Source organism: Pangasianodon hypophthalmus, chromosome 4 (assembly GCF_027358585.1).
Source record: "Pangasianodon hypophthalmus isolate fPanHyp1 chromosome 4, fPanHyp1.pri, whole genome shotgun sequence".
In the NCBI taxonomy this organism is placed as follows: domain Eukaryota; kingdom Metazoa; phylum Chordata; class Actinopteri; order Siluriformes; family Pangasiidae; genus Pangasianodon; species Pangasianodon hypophthalmus.
This window is the reverse complement of record NC_069713.1, coordinates 11,514,658-11,541,870: the sequence shown is the minus strand read 5'-3', so window position 1 is coordinate 11,541,870 and position 27,213 is coordinate 11,514,658. Positions and strand designations below refer to the sequence as shown.

At 37.9% G+C, this 27,213-nt stretch overlaps 1 protein-coding gene across 4 annotated transcripts in view; it reads left to right on the top strand.

Annotated features, from left to right (window-relative positions):
- The window catches only part of svep1 (sushi, von Willebrand factor type A, EGF and pentraxin domain containing 1), an 88,055-nt gene that overhangs the window by 2,957 nt on the left and 57,885 nt on the right, over positions 1 to 27,213 (top strand). For all 4 annotated transcript variants that reach the window (XM_026936738.3, XM_026936737.3, XM_026936739.3 and 1 more), the window contains exons 2-3: positions 15,607 to 15,862; positions 18,117 to 18,293. In XM_026936738.3, coding sequence (XP_026792539.3) covers positions 15,607 to 15,862; positions 18,117 to 18,293 — 433 coding nt within the window. The remainder of the gene's footprint in view (positions 1 to 15,606; positions 15,863 to 18,116; positions 18,294 to 27,213) is intronic.

Genomic DNA, 27,213 nt, shown 5'->3' with positions numbered 1-27,213 from the left:
TTAGAATTCCAAACATTACTTTTCCACGTCAAAAATAAAATGTTACAGAAAAATGTTTGTATGTCAGTAAAGAAAGCAGCAGATTACATAAGAGACACTTTTCAGACAAAAAACAGAATGAAGGCTGCTGGGTTTTGCTGCAAAAATAAGAGGCAAGTGTGACAGTCAAAGTCTCCAGAAGAACTGTGGCTGGTTCTGCAAGATGCTCAGTAACACTTACAGCTCATTTCCTTATAAAACTGCACACATTGTACCTGAGACTACTATTTTTATTTATATTTGGATCGTCACACCAAATATTGACTTTGTTTCATTTATTACTGTTTACAGCTCGTTATAGTATTTTTTTAATGTAGAAACATTTAGTTTCATTATTTTTGAAGGCATCTTTGCTCTACAGCATTTCTTTGCATGTGTTTTGCACAGTACTGTATACATATATGTATGTATATATATGTGTGTGTATACACTCTGAACAGCGCAGGTACTTGGACTTTACCCTGATCTTAACACAGATTGATTTTGATTGACAGTGTTCACCATAACCACCAGATTTGTAAAAGATTTGTTAGGTAAGCTTTATTATATTTGAGGAATTACTCTATATACCAATGGCTTTCGAAGTGGTCTATAAAGCATTAGATAGGGTAAATCACAACCTACCATTACCAACATTAGTATATTTATTAGTATAAGTTCTTATAGTTACTAGAATTGAATGGTTTAAACCAACCCTCACTCTCACTCACTTTTAGTAAGCTCTTTATCCTGGTTAGGGTCACAGTGGATTCGGAGCCTATCCCAGGAACACTGGACATTAATAGGAAATAAATTATTGTACACATTTAAATAATGAATCAAATGTTGAACTGTTGAATGTTGAGGAGGTCCACTGAGTTTTTCACAGTTTATAAATAAAAGGGTCCCTGGATGCAGAAAGGTTGAGAACCCCTGCTATGCACATATTATTAAAAATGATATGGTTAATGGGTTCTTCATTCCTTCTGAACTAGAACCCTACAAAAGTGTTTCTCTATTGGAGATGGTTCCATATAGGACCCTTGTAGGAAGCTAAGGACCCTTAACTATCCAAAGAACCCTTGAGGAACCTTGAGGAAGTGTATACGCAGATTTTTTTTTTTAACAGTAAGCATCTCAAATTTTAACCTTTCTAAACTTTTTTTAATCTGATATTCTGTGGTTTGTATAAGCACTCAGCCGATTAAAATGTAGCTCCACGGTTCTCTGTGATGGTGGGATAAAGGTTAAAGTCAGTGGATTGGATGATGGAATGAAAGTCCCAGCGATTACAAAATTCCACACGGTCAGCTCTTTAAGGCCTTGTGTACTATTTCCTAAACTGTATAAATGTGGAACTTTATTCCTTTAAAGCAGTCAGGTTCTTTCCTCTCTGATGATTTGCTCTTTGTATGATTTGCCAGCTTTCTACAGATTACCATTCACTGCCAGATTCTCTAGTCTTTCCCCCAGAGAACACCAGAGCCAAAACAACTTCATGCTCCCCCCTCTGTTTGTGTGTGTCTGGGTGTGTGTCTGGGTGTGTGTCTGAATTCTTTCCTATGTTCTCCAGACTTTTCACCTGGCCGCTTTTCTGATTAACGTCACAAAGGATGTATAATAGGGTGAGGTTGAATGGATTTAGACTTTAGCATTCTGGGGTCTTTAGCGTTCGGGGGTTTCACATACATACACACAAATGAGAGCAGCTGAGTCTTCTCAAATCGTAAGCAATGGACAGCCTTGTCAATTTTTTTTCATTCCGTGCGGGCAGTACAAGTTTTGTGGAGGAGGGGTGAAAAGGATTCTTGCATAATAATACTGTCTTCCTCTTGAAAACCTCCTTTCCCAGCAGAAATTCCAGAGAGAGGTGTTTTGAGTGCCATTGACCCTTCCAACGTGGTTTTTGAACCCAGGCCTGTGGGAGAAAGATTGTCGCTGGATGTAAACAGATCAGCTAGTCCTAATTTCACTAGATATGCAAAACCATCTGTCAGTAAGTCTCTTTCTACATCGAGGCCCTGATTTACTGAGATCCAAAATAATGAACGCTAATTTGCATCTGCAAGGGGTTAAACTGCACATGCAAAAGTGGGTGTGTTGCTAAGAATAAGTGCTTCAGTGATGTCACTTGCAAAGTAGGCATAGAAAACAATATGTAAATGAAGTTTTTGCATGAAACTTTTTGATCGTTTTACGATACTGAGGCATACTTAATATGCTTTCTCATTAAAATCTAGTCAATGTTCTTCTGTTGGAAATGGACCTCTGCAAATTTAATACATGGTCTCTAGATGAATTCATTTGTGCGTGCAATCGCTGTTCCCATAGAAATGGCCCAAATTGCATATTTAATAAGGCAAACACAGTTTTGCATGGGTTTTTACACAACCCATGAGCATGTGTCTATTTTACTGAACAAAGAAGCATAAAAGCACAAATGAGTGATGTGTACTGGCAGATCAAAGATTTTTTTTATAATCTAGTGATGTTTACACATACATGCAAACACAATATATAAATGTGCTGACAATCTTCTGCTCTGATCTACAAGTGTAGGTGCAAATGAATGGAAAAAAGCAGTAGGTTTAGTAGAGATGTTTAAAAGATAAAAAGGCAAGAGATTTTGTTGCATCGTTAAGGCAAAGCAGAGCAGCACGAACCTAACAAGTTAATTACAGAACAAATAAAAAGAAGTGAGATGAAAAGGAAAGACAGAAGGTCAGAGAATTAGGAAAGGAAGACAAATGAGAAGCAGCAAACAGCTCTGGTATTCCCTCCATCCCTGCTGGGATGATAAGGGAGGATTGTGTTTCTACAGCGAAACCTTGCTGCTTCCTGCACACGTGTTTGTGCTGCTAATAGGGATTGATGAGCGAGATCAATACGAGAAGCGGGCCTCTCTCCCCCACAGCCAGATAAGGCAGCCAGGAATTTCTTTAAAGCACCCTGAAAGCCTGAGATATGCCTGGAGACAGAGAGAGATAAGACCCAGAGGCCTCTGTCAACCCCCAGTAGACTACAGTATATCATGTACAGAGGATGAATGAGTCGTCTGACATGGCTATGTTGAACAGAATTGGCTGTGGTTTTGTAGTAACAAATGAGTTGCAGTAGGGAGCATTGTGTGTAATGCATCTAAGTGAATTTTGGGTCTGATCTGCACCCGGCTCCTATCATCAATAAAATTTGGGTTTTCAATGCGTATTCAAAAACAAGATGAGAACTTGGGGTTCTAGGTTGGGCCAACTGGAACAGTCATAGTGATGGCATTACACACATGCAGAGCATCATTTAGGCATGCAGTGATGTGATAGCACACTGTGTGTCTACACCATTGTTAAGTTCAAGATTGAAGAACTGCTTAGACTAAACAGTCACAGGTTTCTGAAATGTTGTTTTAAAAATGGAGGCTTGTCTGTGTATGTGGAATTGAATATTATATTCATGGTATGTGTAATTGATCAGAAAGAATCAATGCTAACCTCAGGTCCAAGGGTCAATAGTTCAATTTGGTTTGGGTATATAGACACTGTCACAAAGCAGCTTTACAGAAATCCATATGTAGAAACAAATCCTTGAGACAGCAGGAACCAGACTCAAAAGGGAGCACATCCTCTCCGGGTGATACCGGATAGTGGGATTGTAAATCATTACAGTGTGCAGGTTTAGAATAAAGGCAAACAGTACTAAGTGTGTTGAAAGGATGTTCAGTATGTATATACTGTAAATGAGCACAAGCCAGTCTATATGATTACAGCAGCAGCTCTTTGGAACCAATCTACAGTATCCAAAGGGAAAAAAAAAACTACACAACTGTTATCTTTGAAAGCTGAAAAGGCACAGCTCCAGTTTTCTGGTGCCAAAAAGTACTCTGCACAGTTGAAAAAGACTCTTAGTAAGCAAATTAAAACTTGAAAATGAACAGAACAAAACAGCATTCAGATATGTGGAGACGAATTACACTGTGGAATCTTCAGTGGTGTTCAAATCAGTTAAACGCCTATGTGTTTAGGCAGCTAATATCTCACTGAACATTAGATTTTTCTACAAGGTGCAATAATAAATACATAAAAAGTCTCTTAAAAGAAATGACTAGCTTTAAAAATGGTAAAGCAAAAAAAAAAGTATTGCTCTGAGTAAACCCTTAAACATACTATGCAGAACTATGTAGAATACCTGATAAGGTAACAGAGTTTTGAAAGATTAAGTCAAATCATTTGGTCCTATAGAAGCTGTTTTCTGTCTTCTCACCCCCTTGTGGTCTCTGTTTTCCTTCAGCTGTTATGAACGGAGCAAATAAGAGGATCAAAGGTGAAGAAACAGCGTTTTCTTGCCATTCTGTGTCTCCTATCTAACTTCACTTTTTTTAAGTATAGGTCTTTGAACTTTTCAACTTCAATGAACATCTCTGAGTAAATGAACGCTGCAGGCTGTACATCAATCGAAAATCATTTCTATGATTTCGAACACCATGCTGCAAGTTTGTCCCATTCATCAATTCTTTCTTTCTTTATAATTGCAACTGTCATCACCATTTTAACAGTTCAGCGCCTGGTTTTTGCCAACCCTGTGAGGCGTGTGATGGAAAATTCAACAAGGCAAATAAGGTTTCAGTATAGCGAGTGAGAGAATGTGGAGAGAGTGGTGCTGAGGTTGATGAAAGCTGAGCTTAGAGTACTGTTTCGAGAGCTGGGGTACAAAAACTGAGCAGGGTACAAGAATGTGTCAGACAAAATATCAATGTAATTGGTTTAACCATTTATAAATGTTTCTGTGAGGGGCAGAAGAGAAAATATGGAGAGATAGAGCACACAGGAAGGAACAGAGGGTTAGAGGATGACAACGAGCAGAGAGAGAAGAACTGACCAAGGGATAGAGACTGAAAAGATAAAATCTATTACTTCCAGTTATTTCACATTTTGGAACATACCAGTAAATCAGACTCAGTGATTATATGACTGTGAAGGTTAATATTCATGTTAATCTTAATTGTTTAGTACAAAGGTGTCACATCTTCGCTGCAGGTTTTCATTCCAGTTAAGCCACGTTCATTAACACGGGAGTTTATTGGATGCAATGGGTTGCTTACATGATACGTGCCAACACATTTACCATGTTTATTCATTCCTCTCCAGTAAATGCTTTATTCTGGCTGTGGATTACATTACTTATTTCTTCGCGTATCCCAGCTTGTTAGGAATTTGGGGTACGTTGGGCTGTCCTGCACACAGGTGGGACTGTGGTAAAACCTCTAATTGAAGTTCAAGAAAATTTAATTAAACAAGTAAAAATCTGAAGCCACACCAGCCCTTTAATTATTGGATTGGATTAATCATTTAGTCAAAGCAAATGGACTTTCTGGAAGTTTGGTGACTGAGAGGCCTCATCAGTGGACAATTCCTAAAAAAAACAAGATCTTTTGGATAAGTGGTTAAATAACTTTAGAATTATACTACAATCTTATAAAAAGGAATCCTCAAGTGTTCCTCAAATTCCTCAAATAGTTGTGTTCTAGCATCTAACAGATGGTAATGGGTTCTATAAAGAACCACAAAGAGACAAACTAAAGAAACCTTTAGGCCAGTGGTTCTCAAATCATTCCTCAGGACCCTCAGATGGTCCACATTTTTGCTGTACAGGGATAGAGCCATCTAGGGGGCCCTGTGGAGTGGTATGAAAACCACTGCTTTTAAAGTGCAATATTTTGCAAGTCCATTTGCTTTGCTTCAATATTATTAAGAATTCATTCATTAATTCATCTTCAGTAACCGCTTAATGCTGGTCAGAGTCAAGGTGGATCTTGAGCCTATCCCAGGAACACTGGGTGTGATGTGAAAATACAGCCTGGATGGGGCCCCAGCCCATCGCAGGGCACCATGCAGTAACCCAAGCACAGGATCAAACCTGGGACCCTGGAGATGTGAGGTGGCAGCATTACCCTCTGTGCCACCATAATCTGTACTGCTATGGACAGAACTCAGAGGAGCAGATTTCAGTTTTTCCAGCTTAATTTGAACAGCAGCGATTGCATTTGGCACTGGAAACAGTTATGGTGTCATTGGCTTTTGTAAGAAATAAACAAAGCTGTTGTTTACACTTTTGCAAGCTCAGAGCTTCATCCTTCAACCCCACGCTCAATGTGTCTTACTTATCACACACAAACGGAAATGTGTGTGTGTGTGTGTGTGTGTTCAAAACATTTCCTCATTCCTTCACAAAAATATTTCCTAACTGTTTCTGAAAGAACACTTTTTTGGGGCTACTTTATTTCCAGAGGAGCATTTTTAAACGCTTGCTGAATTTTTTCCTCTGTGAAAATGACCTGTTTCAAATGAGCTCAGGATATGAAGATGGAAAGCAATCTTGCTGATGCAAATGTATGAAGTTTAGAGTGCAGCCAAGCATGAAAGCCCCAGACTGCAATACAGGAACCTACAGTGTAACTCTATCCAGAACCTGGCAGTGCCTCACATTGTGTTTAACATTGTGTGATAATTTTCCTTTTGGCTGTTGGTTTGAGACAGTAAAATTCTCAAACAGGCAAAATTCTATAACACTTAACATTCTAGAAGCAGTGAAACATAACCATCGCTACACAAGCTCTGCAAATATAAACCATTATATTTTTTATACCACAGTGCTGTTGAATTCTCCAGATTGGTCATCCGTTTAGAAGAAGCTCTGACAGTAGTGCTGGCTCTAATTCATATCAGAGCCTTATATTAATGTGCTTATTCTAATACATTACTGTATTTATGGTAACAGTTCATTCACAGGGATTTGTATGGATTTGTTTGCCACATAATCTATGCTTAATAATAAAAGGATTTAAACACATGTTATTTAACAAACTTGTATAATCACTGATATGTTGAAATGTTGTGTGAGGAGATGAGGAGATGTTTATTTGACATTTATGTAAGGAGTCAGTAAGATTTCCCCTACTGGAAAGTTTGATAACATGACAAGCTGTTTTTTTTGTGTGTAATTAAATTAAAGAGATAGAAAAAAAATAGGCTGGAGAGGGAACGACTGTTTATAGCTTCTATAACGTAATTGCTAACAGGTACAAGTACATAGTGAAACGAAACAACGTTTCTCCAGGACCAAGGTGCTACATAAGACAACACAGAACAACACAGAACTACGGGGACTACATAAATTAAACAAAAGTGCACAAGTGCAAACGTGCGGACGCACAAGACACAACAAGACAGTACAATAACTACAACGCCAACCAGTACGCAGTTCTGTTTGAAAGTGGCCAAGTGACAATAGTGCAAATAATACAGAGTTTGATATAAATAGCTGAAGTAACATCACAGATGTTTCAGAACATAACTGAAAATGGATAACATACATTTTTTTTATATTTGCCAAATTGCTGTGGTATAAGAGGAATAAAACACTTATGTGCTGTTTGATGTGCTGTTTTTGGAAAATAATCAGCCTTGGGGGTGGGAACACCACCCCATTATTGTTAATTTTCCTATGCTCCATGGAGTTTTATTACATATATATTTTACCAAGTGTGTGTTTTGGAAGCTCCACAGCACGGCTGAGAGAGCTCTTACTTTAAATAGCTTACATCCCAGCACTCATTAAAGTTTAGCATGAGTTAACACTTTGAATGAGATACAGAAGGTGCTACTGACACCACTGTGTGTGTCTGTGTGTGAGTGGTGACTGATAAGAAAGTGAACGGTCATACCAAATTGGAGTAACACTTTATAAGAGTGTTCACATTACTGGCCTGCTTAACTGTCGCAGTTCTTGCAGACGGGAGTGCAAGTCACACTACACCTTTTAAACCTTGGTTAACTATGATTAAATCCTTTTGCAGTGTGCAGACTGAGTGCAAAAGTACAAAAAGTGTCCATGTAATGGTTTTTTTTGTATTCTACAAATAGTATATGTACATATAATATTCTATAAGTATTACAGTATATGTACAATATTTCTATATTCCAATATGCAAATGCAAACCATGAAAAAGTTGGCATGGGGTGGAGCCTGTGGTGTTGGGGGCATTTCTAAAAAAAGACAGTCTTCCAATACCACACATCATCACAATAGAACTCTATTTGGAAGATTTGGAATTCAGTATGACAAAAATTCCGCGGAAAGATGCAAGAGATATTATATACTACTGAGCCAACACATGTTTTAGCTTCTTGTTTGCTGAAAATGATTATGTTTGTGTTGACCAGATGGATAACTACATGTGTATCTTTTTACAACACTAGAAAATGGAGTACTATAACTCATCAATAGTCCAACTTCTCTTTGTCAAGCTAATGTCCACTAATTACTGTTTTATATGTAGATTATAGGCTTTGTGGGTTTTGTAAATCCAGTAAACTTTGCAGCCCTGTAATTTTAAAAATCTTATAATCACACTACATTGGGAAGCCTAATCAGGTTACTCTTCTTTCCCTGTGTGTTTCTCTGTGTGTCTATCTCTTGTCTCCTGAATCCATTTTGCCAAGATCAATGCCATAGTGTTACCCTTGTGCCAGGTGCTCTCAATCAGGTCCAGATGGGAAGTCACAAGCCATGGTGGTATTTGTAGTCCCCCTGAACAGATTCTTCTCACCAACTCAAAAAAGTATATATAGGATCTGAAATGGGCTAGAGAGATCAGAGTTAAGCCACTGGAGGGAGGTTCAACTTAACCTCAGGGCAAACAGCTTGAGCCCTGGAGGCTTAGGCTAGAGGAAGCAGAGTAGTGGGGTCCTCTAGCTGACACTTGAGCTGAAAAATGTGGGTGCTTAAAAGGTAAAGAACTCTGAGATGAGTCTGGAGAAGCATAAGCCCATGGGGAACTGAGGGGAAGAGTGAATGGTTGGGAGTTTGTAGCCTGGTATTCTAAGTAACTAGAATCTAAGGGCACTTTCACACCTACACTATATGGCCAATATGTGGACCCATGTGTGGGTCTTCCCCAAACTGTTGCCACAAATTTGAAAGTATACAATTGTCTAGAATGTCTTTGTATGATGTAAGTTTAAGATTTCCCTTTATTGAAATTATGGACCCTCGCTTGACATCAGTGCCTGACCTCACTAACTTTGGAGTGGGATGTTCAAAAAGCAATGGGCATGATAGTCAGGTGTTCGTACAGTTACAGTATACTACATGTCTATAGTATGCTTACAGTATACTATAGACATATTTTTTACAGTATACTAAAGATATATATTTATCTTTTTGCCGCATCAGAATCAGAGCGAAATATATACTGTTGGTTTACTATTTGCTTTGGTTTGGTTTTACACTGCACATAATTAATTTGTGTATTTCATCCAGGTTTAATTTCCTCTTTTTGTTCATTCATCCAAATATTCAGAAAACATCACATTTCTGCTACAGCTCTGCCATGTGGTTAAGTTCATGCCTTACAGCTCAGTTTAGCAGTTCATATCTACAAAAAAATGCCACCTGAACCAAAATACACACTTCCAGCACTTAGGTTGCTTCAGAGTCTTAAATGGTCTCAGACTGGATTATTTGGTCCAGAATTGATTAAAAAGTAGTAAACATTACATATGAAAGCACCCTAAGAGTGACAGGGGCATTTGTCCTGAGGGAGAAAGAGGATAGAATCATGTGTCCTCAAATGCCAGAACTCAGCTCTTAGTAAGAGTGTAACCAGTCTATGACTAACTGATTGAAAAGGCGACGGAAACCTAATTCAAATCCACCAGGAGCACAAGAGCAGTTCCCTGGTCCTTTTCCCTTTAATTTACCCTGCATTTCCCTCTGTTACTTTCTGAAATATATCTAGTATCTTGTGGGCTTGTTGGGTTTTTTTATCCCAGCATTCTCCTCTCTTCGTTTTTCTCGCCAACATTTGATGATGCACTGATGAGGTTCTCTCGGTTTCAAATCCATCTCCCTCCTATCAATTATGTTTCTTTTCAATTACAGGCAAGTTTGCCAACTGTTTAAGGAATCTTTCTTGATTTAAATATAGTGCATGTATGATTGACTGCATATACAAGATCAGATTGCACTACCAGTAGAATCTTTATTTGATATTGCTCTCTCTCTCACTCTCTCTCTCTCTCTATGTCATTACGACGAACACATTTCTTCACAACTAGTGGTTAGATAAATGTTGTTTGACAGGAATCAGTTAACCATGCCCTGCAAAGTATTTGGCCCATGTCCCACCTTGTCAATTACTTGAATGATGTACACACCCACAGTCACATTATTACACAGTTCACACACAAGTGGGTAAGAGTGATAGAGAGAGTCAGTGGAAAATTGGTTTGTATACCTACATTAGAACCCATGTCGATAAACATTACAGGGTTAAAGAGTGTTTCTGACAGTTTGGGGGATTAAGCTAACCATGGTCAACCGTGGTTTATTGTCTGTCATTTAAGGTTCTAGTTATGAGTGGGGTAAAAAAAAAAAAATAGCCATGGTGAATGTGCCATATTTAGCATATATGTTCGTTTCGCTATACCTTTGAATTTTTTTTTTAATGTAAGCATTAAGGTGGGGGTGACTAGTACATTTCTAATATAAAGATTAGCTTTTACATGCACTGGTGAATTAAACAAATTACACTTTTTGGTTATTTATTAAAGAATGACACATTGAATGACACATAAAGAATGACATGTTTTATCCATTTATAGTTATGGATGTGGAATATCTCCAAGTCAAATTAGCTCCTGTTATCACTATAACAGATATAAATAGACAAAGTTAATTTAGATTTAAAAAGAATTGCAATTAGTCATGTTACATAGAAACCACAAAGTCCTGTGTCTTTAAGACTTTGCCATGTCTGAAAACTTCAAGTTACAGCTTGACTTCTCACTCTCTGAAGGTGTTGACACTGGAGACTCCTTCCATACATGAGAAATAAGCATCTCCTTACATAAATCTTCACCATATCACCATACAAGTTCCTGTGAATGTGCTGTTATTATCGATAAGATAAGCTTTGAATTACAGTCGACACTACTGTGAGAGCTGCTGTTATCAGGTCAAGTAGATCTTTATTATCATCACAGCCATATATAGTGTGCAGTACACAGTGAGATAGAAAATTAATCAACACCAATCAGAGTCGAAAATTCAACAGCACTGTGGTTTAAAAACATTTATTTATCATGTTGGTCTTCGTTTTAGTTCAGAGATTTGTGCTTGAAGAACATTTGTTCCACATTTACTCCACATATTATTTTAGAAATGTTCCCATGACCATTTTAGGATTACTTTAAGATCTGATGTTGCACAATAGCACAAGATTGGAAGCAGTTCATTTTATCCAGCTGAGGATGTTTTTGACCTGTGTTTTTATGTTGATGTTGTTAGTTTAAAGCACCAAAGCCAAGAACTGATCCTGTGTAAAAAAAAATATATATATATATATATAATATATATATATCTTTCCATTCCATCTTTTTCTCATCTACTTACCTTGGTGATTAATGCACAGGTGAAATCTCAGAGGATTCATCATTCAGAACAACTAAACTAATGACTAAAGACATTTAACTCTTTACACTGATCTGAGACCAGTTCAGCAGTTTCTTTGTAGGTTTTTAATAAGTAAATCAGGACAAACCTGTGCAATTGTTGTATGTTGTCATGAATCAGGACAATCTGGTGTGGTGATGCTTCACTTAGTATGCCCTATGGTGGCAGGCAGGAAGTAGATGATTGGATAAAGGATTACCTCCATGTTAGCAGGTGTGAAGGCTCCAAGATCAAAGACACAGCATGGCTCTGAAGGAAGCTGTGCAGTAAAATAATCAGAACAAATCCCAGACATGTAGCTAATGATTGCTGGTCCTGAGATTCTGTCATGTTGGCAGTACAATATTGACAAAGATTTCCACTGTGCAGATGATAGGAATTAGGTGTGTGTGTGTGTGTGTAAGAGAGAGAGAGAGAGAGAGAGAGAGAGAGAGAGGAAGCATTTACTGAAGCCTCTCCAGGTTTATCTGGTGATTGTTATGTGATCCACAGAGTCTTTAATTCCAACTTAAATGCAAATTCATCATGCTGAACATGACCAAAGTGTCTGTTGGCCAAATATTGAATTTCACTGGACCAGAGACCGCTTAGCCAAAATGGAATCCTCCAGACAGGGAGGGATGATAGAGCTAGTGTTCCTACGCTAGATGAATAGCAAGGCTCATGGACTGCTGAGGCCACGGCACTGCTTTTAGATCTGATGGAAAGGCTGCCCTGTATCTTTCACATAAAAACTTGACTTCATCTTTTTCATGAGAAGCAAGACTTCACAGACTATAAGGTTTGAGAAACATCTGACTAATCACAGAGAGCTACAGCGCTTGTAACAGGGATTCCAAGCTGTCATAAAGGCATGGCCAGTTTCCAGCCCTAATGTTACCGAGAAAGGAAGGACACAAGTGTGTAAACTCAATCCTGGAATCATAAATGGTGTCAGTATTGGGGTGAAACCACTGGTATGGGCCAAAATGAAGTGAAATTAGAACAAGTAATCATAGTTCAGACTCTTTTCATAGTTCAGACTTTTAACAAATGCATGATAAAATTTTGGAAAGCCACCATGACAGAAAATGGTATAAATAGGCAAACTAATCAAAGACAAAACACAGAACAGGTGAACACAACAGGACAACAAACCAATGACAGAACAGGGACAGAGACAGGACCAAAACAAAATCAATGACATGGCACATTTCTAGATTATGCTGGCAATGCTGAGCAAAAAAGAAATGCATTCTCTAGCCAGTGACAAAAATGAAAGAGTCAAAAAGCTGCTGTGCCTGATGCTGCTGTGCCTGAACCCAAGTTATTAACCCACTTGCTGAGTATCTCCCAGCCTGTTTATGCAACCCTAACATAATATGCTACAAGATGTTAATCATGGCTCAAAATAAAGCCCCATTCACACCACTAAATAGATTAACTGAAGACCCAGTCTCACCAGCTCTTCATCTGTCCTTGACTGCCATAGAGAAGAAGAAAAACTCTTGGTTTCAGGTCCCCCTTGATCACAGCACCCTTCAACTGTGTAAAACCCACTGTAACTAGATTATAGACTAGATTCTAGACTTATGTTACGGCTGTCTTGGCACTTAGACCTGTTTGCACGGTGGTGGTAGTCCAGGACCACAGTTAAGAAACACTGTTCTAACTCATCTGGTTCAGCTCATGAAGGATTTGGAAATGAAGCACTATTTTGGACCAGGTGCATTAGATAAGGAAAAGTTTAAAATGGATCACAGTATGAGGGAACCACAGTCACAAATACATTTTGGGGGGAAAAAAGTTTGTGTGTGTTGTGTGTTTTTGTTCGACCACTATGTGGGCAAAGAAAGGACTAGTTCAGGAACAGTGGTTCACAGCACAGCTGTGCCACCCCATAATTACAAAAGCCTAAGTGTGTGTGTGTATGTGTGTGTGTGTGTGGGATTGTTGGACTCCTTGGCTGATTTTAAGAGTTAATGTTTGGAAGGTATGATGGGAAAGATGTTTGTGTGTAATGTAATTAGTTAGTTAGTGTATACTTGGTTTTATTAATTAAAATAACATGTACAGTATTACACAGTAAGTTGAGTTGCATGCAAACACACTGTAAATATAAAAATGCATGATTAAAAAAGCAAACCACAGTGTGTGCAATGTTCTAAGTATTTGCCCAGTTACATCGCTAGAAGCCCAAAAGAGACCGGCATATCATGTAGCTCATGTATACTGAAGACAGCAGTTAGAGTTCTCCTCCAAGTGTGTTTAGCTCTGCTATTACGTTTCATAAGCAGCAGTTATAGGCTTTGTGTGTCTGAGAGAAATCATGTGCTTGTCCAAAACACCAAATTGATTATCCTGAAATGGGGAAACCCAGCTACTGGGTGGGATTGGGATATGACACAATTTGGAAAGCTTTGGTTAAAAAGAAAAAAAACACACACACACACACACAGAACCAAAATGTGTTCTTTACCATCCTTTCAATAGGATTCCCTTGTCAATACAGAAAATCTGTAATGAAAGCTTGGCAGAAGTATGTGCAAATAATTACCCTGTTTGTGCTGACTGCTCTGCCACAAGTATTTAATTGGGAGCTTCCCCATTCTGGCAACTCTTCCAGCGTCCCACCTCCATCCCATAATTTTACTTCACTCTATGTTAATATCTGGGTTTACATTTTCTCCAAATTTGGACTTATACCTCTACACTGTGGCCTTGAAGCAATAATCGCAATCCTGTATACAGCCTATAAGCAATTTGTTTGCAAAAACAAAAAACTTGCAAAAAAAATTTTTTGATTAAAAAGTTTTAGATTGAATGATCCTTATTTTTAATTTTCCAAGATAATTCAGATGATTGCTTCAGATGGATGATGAATTCTTCAGATAATAATGCATATGACTACATAGCACATCACCTTTGAGTCACTTGTTTTGTCTATATACATGTTTTTTTAATGCATTTTTTGTAATTTCTCTCAGCCGCAATCTCTGTCTCATCACACTGACTGTCTTTATTCCCGCTTGTTCCCATTGCCAGCTATTGACTCACTTCCAAACTGTAAACCTCAGCACTAGAACCATATATACTGGGTGCTGTCTGTGTCTTTGAGCTACCGTCTCATAAATGGCCACAATCGCACCCTCTTTTAGGCCACAGGCCCACTCCCATGGGGCCCAGCCGCACTGACATCACTGCGGTGAAAGTGTACGTCTGTGTGTGTGTGTGTGTGTGTGTGTTGGAATAATAAGGATGTAGTTGTAGGGTGCCTCTTGGATTGACTTGGTGGATCTGACAGATTGTGTGTGTGTGTGGATATGCCCAGGTCCTGGGCTTACTGTCCTTGAAGTGAATCCAGTTATAGAGTAAAGGCCATAGTGGCTTTCTCCTTCTCCTTTTCTCTTTCTCCCACTGTTTCACATTTTAAGTGTTGTCTCAGCCACTCTCTTATTACCTCCTCCTTTCCGCTTTTTCATTTCTCGTCTGCTGTCCTTTTCTTCCCCATTCCTCTTTTATCTTTTGTATCTTGGAGGGCTCACAGTCAAGTATCCAATTATTTCCTTTCTATCAAGAGCAAACTTTTGGACTTTTCTTGTTAGTCTTTCTTTCATTACAGATGAAATGACTTTACACTTATAATTAAGCAATCAGTCTTAGACTAAAGCAATGCAGCAGGAAAATTTTGTGCTTCACTGAGAGACGGAGACATAAGACACATATGTGTGTGTGTGTGTGTGTGTGTTAATGTTCTGGTGGTTTTGTGATGGTCACTGGGTGTTCTTTGAAAGAAATGTATAATCTCTTTGTAAGTTTTTTTTTTTTGTTTTCTTGAGATTTACAACTTTATGAGGCGACAGAGTGATGACTTATTTCCAGACAGGAGTTGGTTTGGCTTTACAAAGTGGAAACATCTGAACTCATTAGTCTGTAACACTCTTTAGCCTACAATAACAGAGAAAACTACACAGGAAACAAGTGAAACAGTAGCCTATACTGAGATCATTGCCTTAATATTGGTACATAAAAATGAGCAAAGTGTTGTGTTTTTGTTTTGTTTTTAGTTTGTACACTGGTATTAACCTATGCACATTTCTGCAGCAAATTCTGCGGAACTCACGTGAGAATGCCACAAAAGTCATCTTCCTCATCACAGACGGCTACTCGAATGGCGGGGATCCTCGGCCAGTAGCAGCAGTGCTTCGCAGGAGTGGTGTAGAGATCTTCACCCTGGGCATCTGGCAGGGAAATATCCGTGAACTTCATGACATGGCGTCACACCCCAAAGATCAACACTGCTACTTTGTGCACAACTTTGCCGAATTCGAAGCTCTCGCACGTCGTGCTCTTCATGAAGGTGAGACATGAAATTAGCTGATGATGCAATTCACAATATTTGGAGGGTTTTTTTTCAGTAAGCTTCATAGCATTGACGATTTCTTGCAAACAAAATTTATTTCCCACCACATTTTGATCCACAGGTACTAAATAAGTGAAAAATAATATCAATCATTGTAAAGGTGTAAGGAAAGGAAAATAAAATGACAGGGTTTAAATGCACAGAAGGAGAGTTCACTAATTCAGATTATTAAAGATTTGGTAATAAGTTCAGATGAAATATTTTAATAAACATTAATAATAATAAACCTGGCAGTGAATACCAGTTCCACATACATGGCTTGTTTTTTGGAAAGACTTTTCCATTTGTTCACTTTTTTGTAAATTATGTACTTAAACAATAACCAGGGCACAATAATACATCATGAACTATTAATAATACAAAATGTCTTCTTATGAAAATTATAATAAATTAACAACCAAATATAAATTATACAGCCTATCCAAAAGAAATGCATAGGCTCAGTATTTACCACAAGTTATCATGACAGGCTAGCTAACTTGTAGAAAAGTTAAAGAAGTGGCTAGAGATTGAAGTTATCTGTCAGGTGTACAAACATACTGTTTACCTCTAGCAGAGTCAATTACGGAAGTATGTTGAAGTCTATGTCCAGAAATATATCTTCATGCTAGTATATATAGTCTATGGGTTAAGAATACTATAAGGCTAAAACCTTGCTACACACACTGACATTATTTTCGTTAGCATGAAGAATCAACAACTTCATTAACTAAAGTTCATACCGTTAATGAGTAAAATTAAGCCCACAATGATATGAGACAACACCTTCATTAACATGTCTGCACTTACTAACTGTCAAAATTCAAAACTGAGCCTGAAGCTTGTTTCAATATTTACACCTGAAGAGTTCAGTAAGTTACCAACTAACATGCAGCATGCTATAATTTAATTTTTGCTCATTTATATGGAGTCATGGATTGAATAAACATTAATCAATGGTAAAAATTTATGTCAATTAATGTGTGTATTAACTTACCTAATTACTTTGTTAACGTTAATTAATACAGAAAATATGTTAGCTAAGGGAACCTTTAATGTAAAGCATTACCAAAAAAAATCAAGGATTGTTAAGGTGTAAACCCTACAACAGAGAGTTTGGCAGTAAGGTCAGTTTAGGAATCCCATGCTTGAGGAACTGTTTGTACAAGAGTCGGCATGACTTTTTCTAAACATTGTTTTTAAGCATTGCTTTTTCTAAACATTCCTGATCCAGCACAAATTTAAGTGCTTTAAAATAGTTTTTTAAAACAGTGCTTTAAAAGCGTAGCAGTAAAACTTAGTAGTATCGTGCCATCTCTCATCATGTGATAAGATGGTGGTTTATGCATCCAGTTCCAGCTGGATTCACATTTCTTATTGTCCACAAATGTATTACTGAGTGTCGCAGTTAAGTTCTGAATAAATAAGCAGATTTTAGTGCATACCTGAACATAGCTGTAAATGTGCCAATCCACAATATTTACCTAAAACTTTGCTTGGATAAGGTGCAGGGAACAAAATTACATTCCTATAAAATGGTGTCATCCATGTCTGCTTCGCTGTTGATTTCTCCTCCTCATTTTGCTCTGGAACAAATGATTTTGTTTCCCCCCCAAAATCCCAGTTCTTGTTTCTAATAGTAACCCCAATATAATACAAAACCTGCTGGAATGAATCATAATGTTAGTGTTTCTGCATGTGGAGAACCTTCCCTAGTTTAATCTATGAGGCCCAATAGCCAAGTAAACACGTTCTCCCTACAAAAGCATTAAATCCATCATCTAACTACAGCCAGCAATGCAGGAGAGATCATAAAGAGCCACTAAGAATCTGTGTGAATAAGTGATCTTCATGAGGGAAGATAAGAGGCCAGTCTGTGGCATGACGAGTTATTCTCCCGCTGTGATATTCTGTCTTCAGCAACGTGCAGCCGCTGCCAGCAGCTTGGCTCCAGAGTGTGTGCTAACATCTGGAGTCCAATCCACTTTTGTTTGCTCTGCATATAAAGAGACAAAGATGCTTCTGCCAACACTTTGGATTTCATTGTTGTTCACACACACACACACACACACACACAATCTGAGTTCTGAGAGTTCTCAAAGCCACAACTATCTTGTCTTCTGCCAGTACAAAATTAAGTGTTCTCATCTTCACACTGTCCTTACCCTTCATTTCTTCACCATTTGCCTCTCTCTCTCTCTCTCTCTCTCAGACTTGCCCTCAGGTGGTTACATTCAGGATGACATGTCCTATTGCTCCTCTCTGTGTGTGGAGGGGAGGGACTGCTGTGACCTGATGGCCAGCTGTAAGTGTGGCACACACACTGGCCAGTATGACTGTGTCTGTGAGAAAGGACACTATGGCAAGGGCCTGCAGCTCGAATGCACAGGTAGGTCCACACCAAAACACATTCAATGTTCACACAATGTGGGCTGCCAGACTGCAAGGGTGGGAAACGAGAACGAGATGTGATACGTAAGTGAAAGTATGTTTTAAAATCTTGTTGAATTAAAAGTGGAAGTAGCAATTAGCTTCTATCAAATTGAGAGTGGATTTCCTGTGCACAGCCCTCTTCAAGTCATTCGAGAGGTTTTTGATAGGATTTAGATCTGGACTCTGACTTGGCCATTCCAAAACATTGATCTCCTTCCTCTGAAACCACTCCTTTGCTGAGTTGGACTTGTGCTTTGGGTTATTATTGTAATGGAAGGTGTAATTTTTTCTTTAATTTCAGCTGTCTAGCAGAAGCAGGTTTTGTGGTATTTGGAACTACCTTGCCTAGAGCCCCAGTCCCAGCTGAAGAGAAGCTGCCCCATAAAATGATGCTGCCATCACCATGCTTCACCATATGAATGGTGTTCTTTGGGTGATAAGCTGTCTGTTTTTTTTTTTTTTTTTTCACCAAACATATCTTTTAGTATTATGCCCAAAAGGTTCTACCTTGGTCTCATCAGACCATAACACAATTTAATCTATAGCACAGAAATGAAGAATACTAGAGATTGTTCTCATATGCAGAGAGTGATCATTACTTGCCAGATATTCCTGCAGCTCCTTTAATGTTGCCGTTGGTCCCTTGGCAGCCTCCCTGATAAGTTTTCATTTTTGTTCTTTTGTCAATTTTGGACAGTCATCCTGCACTAGGTAATGTCACTGTGGTGCCCCATTGTATCCGCTTGTTGATGATGGCCTTCATGGTGTTCCATGGTACATCCAATGTTCTGGAAATTCTTTTGTGCCCCTCTCCTGATTGATACATTTCGACAGTGAGATCCCATGCATGGTTTGTAAGATCTTTGCAGACCATGGCTTCAGCAGTCAGGTGAAGCCAAGAAGATGTCAAGAAAATTATACAAAAAAAGCTGATCATTATTACTTTTGAACATGAGTTTGAATGTGATACCGCATACTCTATCACATTAAAGGTGGGAAATGATCTCACATCACAAAAACCTGCAATTTTAACAGGGTTGTGTACACTTTTTATATCAGTATTTAAAAGTAGCAAGTAAATGACTTTTACAGAAATTATAAGTCTTTTTCTCAAATGACTCACTTCATATGAACGTTTTCTTACACTTTCATTTGTATAATATTAAACTAAATGCAATAACGTGTTTCTTTAGATCTGTACAATACTTTTGAGCTTGTTTTCTTTTCATTAAAGTAACTTTAATGTATAAAAAGCAAGTGAGACTAACAGACATTCTTTGTGCAAAAATGATTTGTATGGATTTGATTTCCTGTTTTAAAAGTAGTTATTAAATTAAAATGCACAAGAACATGTGTATTGTATTGGTAGCCAGGCAAAAGAAATGGAAATGTTTAAACTGCATAATGAGTACTTGGAAGAACAAAATATTATTCTTCTAATGTACAGTATAATTATAATATAGTATTTTTTATTGAGCACAAATATTAATATTTAGATATGCTCAGGTTGAGTAAAAACAACAATAATTAACTATAATAACAAAGTACAGTTCCTTTAACACTTTCCACCTCTGGCACATTAGTAGTGTGAGTCCAACTAAAGTCTACATTCAGTCTACTTCAGAGTCAATGTAACAGTCAACATTTTAGTTTTTCTCTTATAATTTTTCCTAAACATCAATGTACAAATGTACAATAAGTATCTGTAATAATAAAAAATGAATATATTTTTTTGGAAAGGTCATGGATTATACTTTTTTTTCTAATATGTTGCAGTCATTCTGTTTCACCCCAGTTTTGGCAATCACATAGCCAAATGAGAGGAAAACACAAAAGACACAAAGAAGCTCATACTGTGACACTGAAAACGAATCAGGAAATGAATACAGTGTAGTCAAATGAAAAGGCTGCATTCTGTAAATGCACACAGGAATAGAGCAGAGGCCGAGAGCTCAGCTTTACTGCATACAGAATGAACTGAGGCTTGTAGATGGTGGTTTGTTTTTAATGTGTCCTCAATGAGATATCTTCTTTCACTCTACTTTGGCTCCTCTCTCATTCTTTCTTTGATTTTTGTGCTGCTCTATCACTGAAAGCTGAAATGGAGGCACTAACGTGTTAACAGTCTGTTATGAGTCACTCTGTTTGTTATATTAAGCAGATACACACTGTTCGCAATGAATCAAGCGTAATGCTAACTTATTTCACTGTTTTTGTTCACATGTCTTCCATAAAAGTGTGTTTTTTCATAATTGCAGAAACATACCAACACTGTATTAACTCCCTTTCATTATGGTGATTTTCCCTTTCTGTCTAAAGCAAACAATGGGAACAATGGGCCTCTTTGCTCTTAAACCAGCACTGCTATGACAAAGTGTAACTCTCTCACTCTCTCTCATGTATATATATATATAAAGACTTTGCCATAGCAGTGATATTTTAGCTTTGGTGTATGTGTATATATATATATATATATATATATATATATATATATATATATATATATATATATATATATGTATGTATCCCATGTCATGTTGACACCTAAAGTGTTTATTTTTTAAGCCAACTGTGAGATTTTGCTACATATCTCTGTAATAAATACGGACTGACCCACTATCCCACCATAACCTCTCTCAAATACATAAGAAACGTGATCCAGTGTCTGAGCTTGTGGTGGCTTTGGAGAATGTTGGCTGCTACCAGAGAAAACAAACAAGATATTTAGGTGATAACCACATTACAGCTATATTATTTTCAAATTAGTGGTAAGTGTGGTCAGCTAGTGCTTTTACCACCCGTGTGCCGGTTTTGGCATCAAACAAAGTTACCATAAACAGTCATGGTATTAAAGTGTGATTAGATGGCGTCAAGGCAAAGACACACCCCATAACAAGGCAGTCTAACTGTTTAATTTATGATAGAAGGTTTGAATGGTGATGTATTACAGACAGAGAGATGGAGTGAGCCTTTGGTATGGTGGACACTGGAAAAGTGCAATGGAGATGAGAGTTTCCTGTAATGTTTGACACACTTAACCAGGTTATGTATCTGATTTGTTTATTTAGCAGCTTTTCTGAGAATTGTACACTGTCTTATCTTCCACAGTAAGTATCTTCATAAGTAAAGTATCTTCCTTCATAAGTAAAGATTTAAATAGCTGGTTCTGGGTTGGATTTTCACGACACTATAAAGGAACTAGGCATAGATCTAGATCAATCTTTGGTGGGCTGTAAAACCTGATCCAAGGAAAATAACCACCATGACTGAGAGCATGATCTGAGTTTTATACCTTCCTGTGTTGTGTGCTGGTCATTATGATTAGTGCTACAGAGTGTGTGTTTCACCCAGGGGAGTGAAAAGTTATAGTCACAATAAAAAACAGAGTTGAGCCACAATCATTGTTTTATTGAAGGTGATTCTCCAAACAAGGAAAGGTCTTCAGAATGTTGTATACTTTCAGGATGTACCACACAGGCTGTTGACCTGAAATGTGCTTAAATAATGAAAGCAGCTTCCCATACGTGTTTTTTCTCCTCCCTGTATTTAATGGCTTGGCAGCTATTGTGTAACATTGTGTAACACGGGAAGTAGATTCAACTAAAACTGGGAGAAAAAAAGTGTTTCATGAGCACTGATCATTTCCACTGCTAGTTTAAAATGCATTTAATTCACTCTCTCAGGGGTGGAGGATTCAGTAACCCAGGCTCCCTGAACAAGCAGATTGTATGTCTGGGCTATTAGTTTTTTATTTGTACTTGCTCGATATACAAGTATATTCAACAACCAAGCTACTCGTTCTGAATTGTACTGCCTGCTAAACTGCAAACATCGGCCAAGGTGCCATGAGTAGAGTGGATTTGACCAGATATGGTTTTTAGGCAGATATTTGTAAATACGAAGAGAACGGGCGAGGAATGCAATGAAACACAGAAACAGCATAATATAAATAGATAAACTAATTAAGCACTAATAGCAACCAGACGAACACAGTTGGTAACAGACTAATGACATGATAGGGGTGGAGACAAGACCAAAACCAACACAAAGGCACAACAAACAAAATCAAGCTCTGAAGCACACTGCATGTTGAGAGGAGGAATTGAGTTAAATGTATTGAGAGTAAATAAACACACTAGCCAAATGCAATTTTTTCACTTATATTGTGATGCAAGAAGATGACAGCTCATAGCTGAAACAAATGGACAATGACTTGACTATTTTTAGTGGCACAAATGTGATGTGCTACATGAAACCCTTTATCAGCTACACAGACATCATCCTGGGACTTAATAAATATCCCTTAGTCTGTATTAATGCACTTATCTAGCTAACAGGCTCGCCATACGTTATAGCATTATGTTAGCTTCCACTTTTTAGCCTAGTCAGTTAGGTTCCTGGGCAACTTTCCATAGAACTGCACATTGGAGCTTTTACTTTCGTGATGTAGATAATGCAATGATTTGTCCATCCTGCCTACTATTTTGGAAAAGATGAGAATGGGGCTACTGTTTCATGAGAGTGGACATGGACAGCATGTAGAGGATTGTGAAACCTCCAGAGTTTGTTTTCTGTGCACATGTGCATATTTACTCTTGCTTTATATTGTGACAGTCATAGCAAATCTTGACACCAGATCCCTGACATCCTGCTGCAATAATAACTGCTGGCTATCAGACAACAAGGAAAGCAAGCCTCACTGGGGTCTGTTCCTCATTCTTCCTCTAATTCTGTCACTCTCTTTCTGCTTGCTTTTATGATAAGGTTAATGGAAAAGGGAAAGAGGTGTTTAAAAAGGGGCTGAAGAAAAGGACTGTTATCTCATTGGCAGTGAGTTCATGTCAGTCATTCAGTAATCAGCTGGAAGAGATGTGTTTAACCTGAACAACATTCATGCTTTATCTACTGACTAGTAGATCAACACCTCTTATGCGTATAGCCAGTGTGACACGTGGCATCTGTCATATGATCGGCAGGTTACTGTTTTGCAGTCAGAGGTCAGAGAGAAGCTGCTGCTTCATTTCCTCAAAGGATAGCCTGTAAATATTTACTCTCACCCAAACGACCACAGACACCCATAAATCCAACCAGAGCACAGGAAGGACAGAGAGGAGAAATGGGGAGGAATTTGGGGAATGTTTAGCAGAGACAGAAATGTTGCAAACAAGTTGTGTCTCCTGCATCACTGCCAACCTTCCTGCTCTCCTCACCGTATCCCCACCTTCATTATTCACTTACTCATGTACAGGGGAAACTAAACCACAGCTCCTTTATACACATCACAGGAACTATATACCACAGGAACCTTTCAGAAACCTTCAGAACTTTTTTGTTCCTTGCCTGGTCCAAATTCAGCTCCTGCTCCAGATCAGGTACATCTCTACAAACCAGGATCTATTCGGGTAGATCATGCTGTACTGAACATCATTGTTTGGTCAGACATTACCTTCATAGATTTACCAACCCTTTTACACAGAAGGCACATAAGTGATTGCTAAAGCTTGTATCATATCAAAGCCACAAAATGACCAGCAAAGCATAATTCGTCCTTTATGCTTTTGCTTTTGTACAACTGACGAGTCAGAACTGTGGCAGGAGTTTGTTCTGAGCATGCTTCTATTGGTGAGCCACTCATAACAGCCAGGATAGACTTCTGCTTGGATCTTTCTGCATTCTTTTCTGCTGCTGGAGCCCATGTGGACACCCCGTAAACTAGCTCTTACTAAAAACAGTTTATGCCCATGTCCCAGCCCTTGCTTCAGTAGATAATCCTACATGGATACTGAACATTTTTACCTAAGAGCCGCCGATGTACTTATATAGACTCTGCTGTGCTCATCCCAGGAATCCTAATCTTAATATGCTCATACTGAACATCCTTATAACACACTTAATACTGTTTGTCTTTCTTCTTTGACACCTGTGCACTGTAATAACTTATAACACTGTAATCACTCTTATAAAGACAAATCTGGTGTCATCCAGAAGAAAATGGGTTCCATTTTGAGTCTGGTTCCTCTCGAGGTTTCTTCCTCATGTCATCTCAGGGAGTTTTTCCTTGCTACTATGGCCTCTGGGTTTTTCATTACAAATCTAAATCTACATCCAGATTTCTGTAAAGCTGCTTTGTAACAATGCATATAGCAAAAAAAAAAAAGCTATACAAATAAAATAGAATTTAATTGACTTGAATATTTGCCAAACACCTATCAATCTTTAAATACTGGTTATGGTTCTTACAACATGGTGGAAAGGCAAAGAAGGAAACTGTTCTGAAACGAGGTAGCTCTTGGTCAGGATAGTTATGAGACTCTTTAGTTCCTTAAAGAGCACCTCAGTCACACTTGCTACTGAATACAGCAGTGTTTTGGTACAGTGTAAATCTGACAGCCTAGTAAACACTGAGCTCTTCATCTCTTGAGTGTTTTGATAAACCAAGCTGCTAAAGCTTTTCTGTCTTACACATTGAATATTGCCAGTAATCGGTACAGCAGGAGGGTTACCTCCAGTGTTGATCCCATCTCTGAGGCTTTACATAATGTGTAATACCCGGTTAAATCATCTTCCCAGTATTAAGGAGTTTCTCTTTATCTCTCATGTGTCAAATAAAAGAACACAGTGAAGGTCTTTCCATACTGGAATTTTAGGGAAACCCAAAATTTCTTTCCTTCCTTCCCCAACTCACTTAACTTTCCTGATATATATTTTTTATTAATCATCATTCTCTTTTTCCCCCCACTTTCAACTACTGGGTCACTGTCCCTCATTTTGCTACACAATCTGCTATCTCTCTTTTTCTTCTGTCTTATTCAGTAAAACACTACAAGCTGATTGGTCATTGCTCCTGCAGCTCACTTGTAGCCATGATCTCATATATATTCCAGTGAGGACGTGTACCATGATTTTGGCACGGATATAAAAGCCTGAGAGGATCCAGCTTAGACCTCCGGATCTGGAGAACAATCTGGAATAGCATTTATTTGAGAACTTTATCCTCCCAAACACTACATAGTCAACAAAGTATAAAATTAATGAATTTATCTGAAAGTCATCCTGCTCTCAAAAATCTGGTTTTCAAATTATAACTCATGTAGGATTTTGTTTTTTGGTCAAATTTGTTAGTACAATCTTAAATTCACGTTTCCAAGGTAAAATAACATGATACCCTTATATCTGAGCTCAGTTTGCGAGTTCACAAAATAAGCTCCATGTCTTTAAACCAATCACTTCATGAAGGATGAATTGGTAAAAATGATCTTTTAGCCACAGAACCTGGTTGTTTTGGTATATTTTGACAGGATTGGCTTCTGTTATATTAATCTTTGAGAATATTACAATGCAGACCAAGATTTCCACACTGAAATCCCACCTGTGTCTATGCGTGACAAATGTAAGCTAGTTCACTAGTAGTTAATTTGCTAGCATTACTTACAGTACAACAAAGTATAGCACTGATTAAAGTGCAAATATGATGTGAATATCTAATATGAAACCAAATTTAGCAATATTAAGCCATTATTTAAAAAAAAAACATTATAGTTAAACACCGAGACATAATTTTGAGAAAGTTTAAAAAAAATAACGGTTTAAACAGGATTCCACAAATTTAATACCTGTCCTTTGGTCATATTAAATTGCATACCCCTTTGCTGTCTCCAAAATGACTTTTAGGCTGCATTAAATCACACTGTAGACATCCTCTATTTTATATGTTTAAATAAAAATGTAATTTTTATGTTTTCATAAAGTTAACACACAAAATGGATCATGTGAAAGATTCAGTCCTCTGTAGACTTTTACTTTGCAAATCAGCTTGGGTTTTTTTTTTTTTTTTTTTTTTCCCGGATTTAATGAAAGTTTTTTACGCATGCATACCATATGGGCAAATGAGTCATAAATCCTTCTTGACTTCAGGATCTCATGTGTTTATTAGCTTTCTGATAGATTATAGGTTTATTAAGACAACATTAATTTTTTTTCCACACTATAAAAGATGAATTTTCCAAGAGACTCGGTTTGCACTGATGTGACGTTGTTGCTTATGCATGTAATCTGTGATGAACACCAAAGGCAATTAATTGCACAAACAGCACCAAATGTGTTTTTCTTGTGAATCATACATACCTTCAGGCTGTTGAGAGGAATGACTATTAAGCACTACTTCTTTACACTAAAACATTTTTCCTTTTTCCTTTGCTAAGAGTCCTGTATGGCTGCCCTCATACGTGAGTTTCTGTGACCAGACAGAAGGCTTCAATTCACATTTTAATCGGAGTGGATCTAACTGAAGATTTAACAGTCTTTTCGGTGTTGTTTGCACAGGAGGAGCGCCAGATGGAGTTCTGTAATGGGGCCTCCTGAGGGTGTTTGGCACACGTTGTTGTTTAATGTCGATCCCAAGTTTTGGATCTATTTTAGCACTATATTGTAATAATTGTGGACCTTGGAAGCCGAGCCCAGATTAGATCACAGGCAAGGCCTCCTCTGCATGACTGTTTTACTTAGTTTTCTCTGAGACACATGCACTGTGAATTCCACAGCTTGCCACAGAGTTGTAAAGTGTGTTAATTAATGGCTGCAGAATAGAGGAGCAAGAGTTTGAAACTGTGTAATCTTGTAAAGTGACTGTTACTTTGGGTCATAAATAGCTTGAACAGTGCTTACAAAATGCATATACTCTGTATGTGTGTGTGTGTGTGTGTGTCACTATAAACTGTCACATTCAGTGGCTCAGTGTGTATATATGTTTGTATCACTATAACTCTTAATCTGCAGCATGTGTGTGGAGATCAGCAGGTGGGTTAGACAAATGAGATCTTGTTAAACAGTGCTTCAAAACCTCATTTACACTTTCTCTTTCTCTCTGTTTTCTCTCT